Genomic DNA, 13,224 nt, shown 5'->3' with positions numbered 1-13,224 from the left:
CCTCTACGATGGCCTCCGCTGTCAGCTTATCACAAAGCTCTATTACCACTAGATGTCAACTGCTATTCTTGGCCACCTGGCATTCTGAACTGAGTGCCCTAACTCGGTTCACTTTAATCTCCCCTCCCCTGGTAGCGAGAGGGAGGGGACGGGTTTCTGTCTCCCCCTGCCTGCCAACACCTTTTTCTCCTGGTGGGGCCAGTCCCACTGACCTTTCTGGGGTTGCCTTCCCTATCATCCCCATACTTATATTTCCCCCCTACTCTAACTGCATATGCACTTTTTTTTTTCTTTTTTTTTTTAGGCCCTTGCCACTGAAATCTTAGGAAATTAGGTGGCAGGGCCTGCCAGAGTACTTACTTCTAATGCAATCCCTCTATGCCTGACCTGCCTCCTCGGGGCTAAGTGTGGGCAATGGGGGGTGGTCCCACTAGGGGCCCAACGTCTAAAAGGTCAGAGGAACAACACAACTTGACACTACACAAACATATACCTTACACTTTTTAAAATCTCTGGCCTTCACAGTGTTCTGTGTTTCACAAACAGAGTACACAACATGGAGATGGGGGAAACCCCTTGTGCCGTTAGACAATGAACACTTTACCTAAACGTCATTGCTGACCAGGTACACCCTTTCATGGCAATGGCCTTCCCCTCTGGCGGTGCTGTCTTTCAGCAGGATAATGCACCATGCCACACCGCCCAGATTGTTCGAGACTGGTTTGCAGAACATGAGGAAGACTTCAGGTATTGCCCTGGCCTCCAAATTCCCCAGACATCAATCTCATCGAGCATTTGTGGTTTGTGTTGGAACAGCAACTTGGATCTGTGGCATCTCAACCATGTACCTTACAGAAGTTAAAGGATCTGCTGGTTACATGTTGGTACCAGATACCACAAGACACATTTAGAAATCTTGTAGCGTCCATGCCTTGCCTGGTACAAACTGTTTTGGCTGCACACGGAGGACTAACATCATATTAGGTAGGTGGTCATAATGTTTTGGCTCATCGGTGTATAAGTGTCTATGAACTTTAAATTGAAGCTATTCTGTGTACAATGAATACTCTTCTCGCAACGAATGTTGTGTTATATATAAGCAGCAAATTTCACACTGACCTGTATTTGCCCCCCAATTTTCTTAGAAGCATGGTTGTCAATAGAGATTTTTCACATCAACAAAAATTAGAATTATTGATGATTTCTATCATCATATAAACTTATTAGAGCAAAACATCTATTCCAAGACTCACTAGACTTGTATAGCTTGCATGTATGTATTATCACATAAAATAAAGCTAAAGGAGGGGGAAAAAAAAGAAGACGTATCTGAAAGTGCAAAAGTAACATCATTCTCAAGAATGAAGTTGGATCATTATATTGATTAAAACCATAGGAGTAAAGACATGTAGGGCCAACTAAAGTGAAATAATCATTTTTGTAGAAAAATCTTCTTCAGAAGGGTATGGAAAAGCCTTCTATTATCACGGGGCATTCATTATATCCCTCCCTATAGGATAGGAACAATGGAGGGACTGAAGGAGAAAGAGAATAGCAGCCTCGGGATCTTGTTAGTGCAGAAAAATAAAATACTTTAAAGCTTAGTAAAGAGAAAAGGAACTGAAGAAGATTAAAGTTGCTCATCATTCAGGCATGTGAATACCTGCGGTCCTGAATAATGAGCATTATATTCAAGGTGGGAGTGGGGAGATGTGTTATTAAGAAATAATTTGTTTATGGGAAGAGGAACTTAATGAACTACTAGCTATAAATTGCACTATTCAGAATAAAATGGAGGTCTGTGAACAATGATTGACCTTTTGGTTAATATGATTGCCGTTGTTTAATTTTTAAACATTAATGGCATGTTTGTAGAAATATCTAACTGATTTGTATTCTTCTGGTAAGTTAGGTCACCTGTTTTGTAAAACTATAAACTATGATATTTGTAGCAGCATAAATTATACACAGGGGAAAAAAAGGTATATTAGCAAAGGCACATGATGCAAGAAAGCAAGCTTATATAGCCTCAGCCAAAAAAAAAACACACACACACCTTCTCTTTTCACCCATCCACTTGCTCCAAATGTTTGTCTAGTTCTGCCTTGAATATGTTTAAGCTATCAACTTCTACAATGACAGATGGAAGTTTGTTCCAGCAATCAACCACCCGCTGGCTAAAGGCAAACTTCTGCACAGCTATCCTAAACTGTCTTTCCTCAATTTGAATTTATTGCCTTCTCAGGCAATTATTCTGAACAAGAGGAAGAATCCCATTAGCATTCAGCATGCTCAAACCATTCAACACTTTATACACCTCTATCAGATCACCTAGACTCCAGACACTGTAATTTGCAAAACTTAAGCCTTTCTTCATAAGAGCAACCCTTTGTACCATTCACTAATCTTGTTACCCTTCTCTATACTTGTTCCAACAGCTCTACATCCTTCCTAAAATGAGGCTTCCAGACCTGTATACAGTATTCGAGGTTGTGGCCTGACCATTGCCTTATACAAGGGGATAATCACCTCCTTATCCTGTTAGAAAAATTCCTGTATATCATTGACAAGACACCATGAGCTACTCTTGCAGACTGTCTGCACTGCTCAGAAAACTTCATATCTGAATGCACAATTACCCCAGTTCCTTTTCACTCTCTACCACTGTCAGTGTAGTACCACACAGTTGATACGTTACTTTGGGGTTACTGTTTCCATAGGCAGTACTTTACATTTGTCAATGTTAAACTTCAGTTGCCACCTCTCAGCCAATCTGCTCAACTTTTCTAGATTCTGTTGCAGCAGAATTAGTGTCATTAACAACCCTGCCAACCTTCGTATCATCTGCAAACTTGGACATTAAGCCTGATATACCATCATCAATATCATTAATGAATACAGAAAACAACAACGGACCCAACAGTGAACCCTGGGGGACTCCACTAATAACATTAGTCCACAAAGAGCAATGACTCCATTGATTACCACTCTTTGTCTTCTCCCACTCAACCATCTCTTTATCCATAGCAGCAATTTGCCTCCAATGCCACACTGCTCCAATTTGTGTAGCAGTCTTCCATGTGCAACAGTATCAAAGGCTTTTCTAAGATCCAAATATATGGTATCAAAGTTATTCTTTGCATCCAGTTTCTTTGTGACTACATCATAGTATCCAATTAAATTAGTCAGACAAGACTTCCCCTTAACAAACCCATGTTGTGTCCGAGCTATAACTGAAGTCTTGACTAGATGATCCTGCAATGCTTCTTTAACCAGTGCTCCATTAATTTTCCTGGAACAGAAGTTAAACTAACAGGTCTGTAATTACCTGTCTCCCTTTGATCCTCTTATGTGGATTGGGGTCACATTTGCACATCTCCAGTCCATGGGTACCTCCCCTGAGTCCAAAGAAACCCTCATAATTATGGCTAAGGATTTGCTTACTTCCTTTGCTGCCTCCTTTAATATAACTGGATAGATTCCATCCACCCCAGATGGATTTCTTATGTTTATCTTCAACAATTTCTCCTCCACTTTACTCTCAGTTATTGCAAGATTATCTAGCTTACTGCCAGAGTTTAATACACCTCTGGCATTCTCCTCCCTGAATAACTCCTCATGTGTGAATGTCGATGCAAAATATTCATTTAGTTTATTAGCTACCTGAGCAGGATCATCAACAGTTGAACCATCGATATCAAGTGGACCAATCTGATTCTTCCCCTTCCTTCTGGAGTTTACATAAAGAACTCTTTGCTGTTTTTCTTTGCATCCTTTGCCAAAAATTTCTCGTAATCTGCCTTTGCCTGCCTAACCTCCTTTGTGACTTAGTTACAGACCAACTTATATCTATCATAGGCTTCTGTGTCACATGTTAATTTATATGCATCCCATTCATTTTTCTTCTCTGCTACATGTCTAATTAGTTCATCTGACATCCATTTAGGTCTAAACCTTGAACAATATTTCTTAGTTGGTATGAAAAGCTTAGTAGCTTTCAAGACTAATTCTGTGAATGCTTCCCATTTTGAATTTGCTGTTGGTAACATCATGAGTTGGCCCCACCATATAGAATTTAAATGCTGTCTCAGACCACCGTAGTCACCTTTACGAAAGCAAAAACCCTTCCCTTTACCTCTGATGGTAGTTACCTCTTTGAGTAAATCCCACTTCAACACACTGTGATCACTGCCACCTAGTGGATTCTTAATGCATGAAGAATCACTACTGATATCAGATCAAGAGTATTATTCCCTCTAGTTGCCTCCCAAACATGTTGCTATAGAAAACAATCATCCAATAAATTCACAAAAGCCTTGCTAGTGTGAGTGACCAACCCACAAATTCCAGTCAATCTCTGGGAAATTAAAATCCCCCATTATAAGACACCCTGATTTACTGGCCCACTCTATTTCTCTGCACAATTGCTCATTATACTCATCAGATTCATTAAGCCTATAACACATACGTCCTTTCATTTTTCCTTTCCCACCGCTTATGTCGCATCAAACAGACTCAACATTGGATTGTCCCCCAACATCAATTGGATGCACTTTCTTAGATTTTGTGTGTTTCATTTTGCTACTAATGTAGTTTTAAAAAGCTTATAGGGCAACTATCTGTTAATGAATTTCCTTGAAATTCTCATGATTAGTAATACTCAAACATTGACGAATTCTATGAAAAATTAGAATTGAGTATTGCATCAAAGAGCTGGAAATAATAGCATTAATTTAAGAAATTCTAGATAGTTTCTTGAAAATTAATGAACTCCCTCAAGGTGAACATAGACAGTTGTATGAATTAATCTTAAATAAATCACATATCAGTCTTATAAAGTATGCTTATCTGCTAATCAAAAGAAAAAAAATTTCTACCACATACAGTTTATTACTGTTGGAATAAGAATTGATAAAACTAAACCACTAATTCTAATTTACAGTTAACTCAGACTCAAATTATTTTTATTAATAAATCGCAAAAAAGTTTGAGTTTGTAATATTACTAAGTAAATCTCAGTTACAACAAACTGGAGGCCTTCTTCTATTTTTATTACCTCTATTATCTGCTATAGCTAAAGGAGTTCTATATGCATTAGGCAGTATAGGGCTTGCTAATGTTGTAAATAAATTAAGTGGTAAAGTAATGTTTATTTGAGATAATCCAATTAAACGTGACGAAGGATGTTAAAAAGAAAACTTTTATGCAATGTTGATAAAGCAAATTACATGAAAAATGTAAAAGGTTTTTTAGGTATATTCTCTAGAGATACTTTATCTAATAAAATAAATAAATTTGAAAGTGGTATTGTTAATATGGATTCATTTACAGGAAATAGTACTCACTGGGTATGTTATTGCAATAAAAACCCAAAATATGTAGAATTTTTTGATTAATTTTTGTTTCCACCACCAGAAGTTAAAATATATTTAAAAACTTTAAATAAAGAAATGGTATATAATTCAATTACAAAAATCAGATTTAGTTTTATGCGCTTATTATTGTATCAAATACATTAAACTTAGAAATAAGAATGAATACAATACAATACATTCTTATGATGTATTGTAGTGTATTCATTTTCTCAAAACACCTAGTGATTTTAATTTGAAATTAGTAGGGGACGATAATATTAGTTGGTTGCATGATAAGATTAATCTAGCAGAAATGCATTTAAGAACTGTAACAGGTAAAATATATATAACTACTGCAGACCTTTTACAAAATTAGCTAGAGAAAATAAAGGAATTAATAGAGTTGACAAAATCTCTTAAGAAACATGATAATTCATATAGTAAAACTAAAGATACAGCTGAACATCATGTAGCAGTCAAGAATTATTAAATGATTTTAGTGCTATACAAAACCCAACTTTTGAAGAATGTTTAGATAGATGATTTAGCTGATAATTAAAACTAAAAAAACAATTTGAATTAGAAATTGATAAAATTTCTTCCATAATAAATACAATGAATATTTACCACTTAAAGTGTGAAGCTAAAATAAAAATGAATAATGTTATATAGACAAAGACTGGAAGAAATATAATGAAAGGTATTTGTAGTTTATGTGGAGTAAGGAAATTGTTTTTAAAAACAATAACTTATTATAATCCCTTAACAGAGGTTATTCGGGTATTTAAAATTACAAAGAAATAAAAGAATTTTTACATCAGCATGAACAGTAAAAAGAAAATTTAGGAGAAGGAGAATTTATGTTAGTCATATAGATAGTCTAGCAGACTTAGTTGATATGCAAGAATACAAATCATTTAACAATAACACTAACTACATATTAACAGTCATAGATGTGTTTTCTAAGTATTCATTCGCATACCTATTAAGAAGAAACCAGGTGATGAGATATCAAAAGCTTTTTAGGTTATATTTACAGAGCGAATTCCTGAAAAAATACAGACTGAAAGAGGTACTGAATTTATAAATAAATGCAATGGCTTTTTAAAAAATGTAATGTTCATTGATTTATTAATGAGAATATAGAAACAAAAGCTCAAACAGTAGAACGATTTAATAGAACTATGAAAACAAAAATATGGAAATACTTTATAGCCAATAATACTAGGAAGTGGATAGATGTATTAGACAAACTAGTTTCAAATTATAATAATTCTTATCATAGATCTATTAAAATGAAACCCAGTAGTGAAGCAAGTAAAGGTGAAAATGAAAAAAAAAAACAGTATATAATAATCTTTACAAAAACGAATTATTAGAATCTAAATCTAAGTTTCATATTGGTGATAAGGTTAGAATCAGTAAATATCAAGGCTTATTTATCTAGCTTTACTGAGGAAGTATTTATTTCTGAAGTTTAGACAAACTAAGCTTTATTACATATAAGATAAGAGATTTAGATAATGAAGAAATACAAGGTTCGCTTTTTGAACATGAGTTAGTAAAATATAATAAGCAAGATGATATTCATCAAATAGAAAAAAAGGAAATGTCTCTTTAAACATAAAGGCTACTCAGATTATATGAATTTTATCAACTAAGATATATCTCCTATTATCAAAAGTTCTTAGAGCTTTTTTGTTTACTTCTACTGAATAAATTTCATCCTTTTCGCTTCTTATTAAATTCATAGTTTTTTTCGTTTTGCTCAAATAAACACTCTTTATATTCATCAAATGTTATTCTTTTTTTAATTTCACATTTTGGATTTCTTTTTCACTTTCTCTTCAATTTTATATGCATACATTTTTTGATCTTAAACCTATGAATTCATTCATAATTTTACATTACATTCAGCCTAAATAGCATGAATAGCAGTAAAGCTTAATAGACGGTACTCACCTTAGTTGATCTGCTTAATTACATGAAGTTAGGGTGGAAATGAAGTTTAAAATAAATTAAAATAAGTTGATTGAGTGAATACGGAATTATTAAAATTTTGCTCAAGGAAATAGAAGTGCACTACCTCGTCCCTGGTTGTCATTTGAAAAATCGAAATTTAAAATAATATCAAATAAGCAAGGCCAATAGGCACAACGAGCAACTTTCGTATTAAAAGTCTTCGGTTGGCAGTGATAAAAAAAAAATCGTGTATTTAAAGAATGTCTATGTTCCCATAATTAGATAGTCTCAAAAAAAACCTCTTTATATTCATCAAATGTTATTCTTTTTTTAATTTCACATTTTGGATTTCTTTTTCACTTTCTCTTCAATTTTATATGCATACATTTTTTATCTTAAACCTATGAATTCATTCATAATTTTACATTACATTCAGGCGCCTCCGTAGCCGGGTGGGCAGGAGCAGCAGTGCGTAGCACACACTTCTTGATTAGACTGGGGTTCGAGCCCGTGACTACCAAATACGGAGGATGCGGAAAGGTCAGGGAATGACCACTGCATATCCCCTGAGCAATATGGCCTTAGTTGCTAATGCTCCTAAAAACCAAATAACAACAACAACATTATATTCAGCCTAAATAGCGTGAATAGCATTGTTGATGTTGAGGTAAACTCCTCTTATTATTTTACAAATGTTCCCATAATGCATTTTGCGACGTGTGGGAATCTTATGTGTGTAAGATTCCAGACCGGAGAGAGGGTGGTGGGTAGTTTTGTATTTAGAATGTTAAGTTTAGTGTTATGACAAGTGCCTCGTGATGAAAGATTTTGTAACTAGATCTTAATTTAATAAATGCAATGGCTGAATCGACTAGAGGGTTGTGGTTGTGGGAATGTACATGTTGTGTAAGTTTGGTGCTAGTTTGACTAGTTCTGAAGCTGTTATAATGGTAATGAGCACATGTATTGGAAGTTTTGGTGGAACCGTATGTTGTGGTAATGCTCCTGATGTAGCATGCGTTACAACCGGGTTGACATTTAATTAAATATATTATATTGTTGATGTCGCTTATTATTATTTAGTCATCAAGGAAGCCTGAGTCTTATTCTGCACCATCCAAAAAAAAATCCTGTGTTACCCTGTGTGTGTGTATGTGAGAGAGAGAGAGAAAAATGATGATGATATCCAGTTCAGAACCCTGGGTTTTCCAAGCCCATACTGACCAGACTTGTAAAAGTTAAGTCTCTGTCACTAACAAAGTATGATATATATATATTATGTATGTGTGTGCACACGTGTGTTTTTTCAGAGCTAGATGGATACTTTATTTACATAATTCTAGAAAGATACATTTCACCCAACTCCCAGTAGTATCAGTAAAGGAAGTCACAACAGATATGGAACCAAGAGTATGGGGTGTGTATGTGCATGCATGTGTGCATGTGCACACGTGTCAGTGCCAAAAAAAACTAAGACTATGCAGCATCAGTATATTTGCGACTGTAATAGCATAAAGTGTCCACCTAGGGTTGAAATGTTTTTTTTTCCAAAGCTGAGTGGATGTTTTATTTACATAATCCTAGGAAGATAATACTTAAATAAAATATAAATGCTCAAGGCATAATTCTAGGAAGACACATTTTCACTCAACTCCTAGTAGCATCAGTAAAGGAAGTCACAACTACTTTAGAACCAGGAGATGGTATCGATCCACTCCCCCCCCCCATTTTCAGCCCTGATTAAAATTACAAAATAAGTGAAATTAGTTTCACAATCAACCAGTTTGGCAATCTTGCTCTATCCCAACAATATTTGACTCAGACACTTTGGGAATCATTATTGTCTCTGATAAGTGAAACAGCATGTCCTGTGCCTTGTAGACATGGGAAACAGTTGCTACCCAATAAGCAATACTTAACGAACTATAAATTTTTTGCACACACTTTAACTTAATACCTACAGAAGCGATTGTGCATTCCTGTGTATGCATTTATCACAATATTTTAAGTAATTCGATTATCTAATAAAATACATCAGGAAAAAAAAATTATTATACTATATTCAGTAACAGACAGCTTAAATAAATTCAAGGCTGAACTAGACAAACTTTTGGAATGAATGGATGGGTGAAATGGGAAGGTTTTTTTTTTTTTTTTTTTGGCTGATACTATATGTGCTTGCTTTCTTGCATCATATGCCTCTACTAATGCTAACTGCTAGGGGAATTTCTGAAGTTTTACTTCAAAGGATATTTGGAGTGGGCTTAAAGGAGGAATGGGTTAACCTATGGACATGACTAATAGGATTAACAAATAAAATACCTTAGGGATAAAAAAAAAAAAACCTGTACTGCACTCTTACTGCAGTGGAATTGCCAATCTGTCACTCCGGAGAGTTTAGGCTCAGAAACCATCAGAAATTGGAGAAAGTCATGAAGACCTCCTCATCAGGGCTAGAGACAGACGATCTCAAGTGGGAGGATGAGTTTCTTCCCCATGAGATATATTCTAGCTCTTTCATCCCTCACATGATCCCAACTTGGACACCTGTGCAAAATAATACATAATGAATCATATAACTAGTATACTATAAGAATGTTCTGTCCAAAGTAGCTTGTACCAAAAAAACTAAAGAAATAACTGCACTCCAGATATATTTACCAACATTCGTGGTATGATTTGTAGCTGTGGTGTGGGTTTTATGTAGCAGATTTCTTACAGGAGAGGAGACTGCACAGTGGTAATGAGTTCACTTATTGACATGATATTTAGTACAGGTCTCTAAGAACATTCCAAATAAGTCCCTGAAATTTTGAAATAGATCACCGAAGCATTCGAAATTAACTAACAAATGAATTATTGGATATTTGTGTGTCTCCTTATATGTATTAAACATAGTCCCTAATTTATTGTACAAAGAAAATATTAATGTGATATGTGTTTGTGAACACTTGGTGGAACTGTCTGGCAAGACTGCTGTTGTGTTCTGTTTATTCTGTTATAATTATGCAGGCATTGACTTTATTCCTAGCAACAGAAATTGTGTGTTGGATTAATTGTCACGGATACTTCCTGGCTGTGAATTTCTTTGTGAGATATTGTAATTCAGCAGATAAATCATCTTGTGAATAACTGAACTTTATGGAATTGTGGATTTGATTGTAAAGAGTGGACTTTTTCGTACTGAGTGGGTGATGTGATTCAAAATGTAGATATTTTCCTGTGTGTGTATTTTTCCTATAGATCTTGGTTGCTAGTTTGGTACCTATTTTATATATTGTGAGGTTAAGAAAGTTGATTTTATTATCGATTTCTATTTCAAGTGTGTATTGTATTGAATTTAATAAAGAGATTTTCAATAGTGGCTTTGTTTCCTATTAATAATATGTCATCTGCATACCGCATATAAGTTTAATACCAGGAGGGAAAGGTTGGACTACTTGGTTTTCAATAGCGGCTAAGTAGATTTCTGATAAGGGAGCTGAAATTCCTAATCCCATGGGAAGGCCAAATATTTGGTTTTGAAAACGGAAGTGTCAGGCTTCATGTAATATCGAGGTAAGTTCTGAAATGCTATTAATGTTAAGAGAGGTGCAATTAGCTAAAGTGTTGTCGGTCATTAGGAGTTCACGTAAGGCTTGTAATGTGAAGGATAAATGTACGTTGGTGTATAAAGGAACAACGTCGAAGGAGGCTAAGATGTCTTCACTAGAAATTATAGTAGAATTTATTTGTTTGAAAGGTTGGTTGGTGTTGCTGACCCTAAATTTTGAAAATCTCATAAGGGGTGATATGATTTTAATTAAAAAGGTGGATCGGTTGGCAAAAGCGGATTTGCTGAAAGAAACTATTGGTCGCAGGGGGTGGCCGGGTTTGTGTAATTTAGTAATGCCAAACATATGTGGAAGGATGTTACTGCATATACCAATATGTTGTAGCGTGTACAGGTTGATTTCTTTATCAGATCTTAATCTCCTCAAAATACCGTCAAGTTTATTCTTTAATCTGGAAATGTTATATGTGTTATCAATTTTATAGGTATCTTGGTCGGAGAGGATTTGTTCCATTTTATTGATATAAATGCTTTTATCTAAGATTACGATAGTGTCTCCTTTGTCGGCTTTTTGTACGATAATGTTTGGGATCTTTCGTAATTTGTGTATGTTTGATAATTGTTGTTTGGTCATATTGGGTTGGGGTACAAGTTGTGAATTAATAAATAGTGTTGGTTTCATGCATAATTCGCCATTTGTCGGCGTGACAAACACAGATATCACATTGATATTTTCTTCGTACAATAAATTAATTAGGGGTTTAATACATATAAAGAGACATATCCAATAAGCGACATCTATAATATATTTAATTAAATGTCAACCAGGTTGTAACACATGCTACATGGGGAGCACTACCACAAAATACAGTTCCACTAAAACTTCCAATACACGTGCTTATTACCATTATAAAGCTTCAGAACTAATCAAACCAGCACCAAACTTACACAACATGTACATTCTCACAACCACAATCCCCTAGTCGATTCGGCCATTGCATTTATTAAATTAAGATCTAGTTACAAAATCTTTCAACATGAGGCACTTGTCATAGAATGGTATCGCCATAACGCTAAACTTGATGTTCTAAATACAAAACTATTCACCAACCTCTCTCTGGTCTGGAATCTTACGCACATAAGATTTAATAGATACTAAAAACTCAACTTTAAATTTAAAGTTCTTAAGAATTCATGTTATTAACTTGGTTACTGAATCTATTAAGTAACCTCTATGAAAATTTTCTTTTTCAAATGGTTGATGTAGTACCTTGAACAGTGTGATACCCTTGTCCTAATGAAAAATGGTCGAATTTTAAAGCAGGGAACTCATGAAGAGCTATTGACCACTGAACCTGAATATGCTAATTTAGTGCAGATTTCAAACAGAAGTTCTAATTTGCTTCAAAAGATAAAATATGAAGGTAGGTAAAATGCAAACACTAAGATAACTTCTTGCAAAATCAAGTATTATTATAGCATGCTGATAAAAAGTATTATTGCTATCACAAACTTGAATTTTACAATAAATTAATCATACAGTCCACTAGTACAAAATTATTATATTGTAATTTTATTGAGAATTAATAACATTCTTTAAATCTGGCTCGCATATACACTGTGTGAAAGTTTGAGCTATATGCAGCAATCTATACAAAAATATGTAAATCAGAGAGGATGTGTGACATGTACAGGGAAACACTATAAAATAAAACCATTTAACCTAATTAGTGCCCAAATCAGTTCAAAGCAGTGAGGAAAGGGCAAGATCTTACGTACTTCAAAAGAGTTATGACTGCTGGTGAAAATTTAGCAGGAGTGCTGCAGCAGAGAGGGCAGCTGTACGTATAGAGCAGTCAAAGACTAGTATCATTTGAATTTTTAATGAATGAAAAACACCTAGGAACAAACAACTGTAGCCAAAAACGTAATGCAAGATGATGGCACAAGGTCTTAACATCTGGAGCAGATTATCATCATATGATGGAATATTTATCCTTTGCATTTAATGCGGGTACATCAAGCCACTAATCTGAATATCATCTGAAAAATACAGCTACGGTGATGCCAGGAATCCAAAGGATGTCCATCCTTTGAATTCCTGACATCAACATAGGAAGAATTGGAAGCAAGTTATATAGTCCAATTAGTCTCCAGTAATGCTTTTCAGCACATTGAAAAGTGCAATATGGAGTTGAGACCATACAAGCTACTGGAGTCATCCTGGTATGCACTGATCCTTAACAGGAGGTGTAAGGGTGTTATTTGTTTTTTTGTGGCACACCCTTTATCCCTGCTACCACTGTAGGGCACCATGAATGCCAGAGCATGTCTGAACATTCTTGCAGATCAGGT

General features: G+C 34.9%; 1 protein-coding gene across 1 annotated transcript in view; it reads left to right on the top strand.

Annotated features, from left to right (window-relative positions):
- LOC150083139 (ATP-binding cassette sub-family C member 5-like) overlaps positions 1-13,224 on the top strand; it is a 278,483-nt gene that overhangs the window by 158,608 nt on the left and 106,651 nt on the right. The window contains exon 13 of the mRNA XM_090378404.1: positions 12,137-12,293. Within this exon, the coding sequence (XP_090234530.1) occupies positions 12,137-12,293 (157 nt within the window). The remainder of the gene's footprint in view (positions 1-12,136; positions 12,294-13,224) is intronic.

Source organism: Mastigoproctus giganteus, chromosome 7, assembly GCF_048544385.1.
Source record: "Mastigoproctus giganteus isolate SK-2022 chromosome 7, ASM4854438v1, whole genome shotgun sequence".
NCBI lineage: Eukaryota > Metazoa > Arthropoda > Arachnida > Uropygi > Thelyphonidae > Mastigoproctus > Mastigoproctus giganteus.
This window is presented reverse-complemented; position numbering and strand designations above follow the sequence as displayed.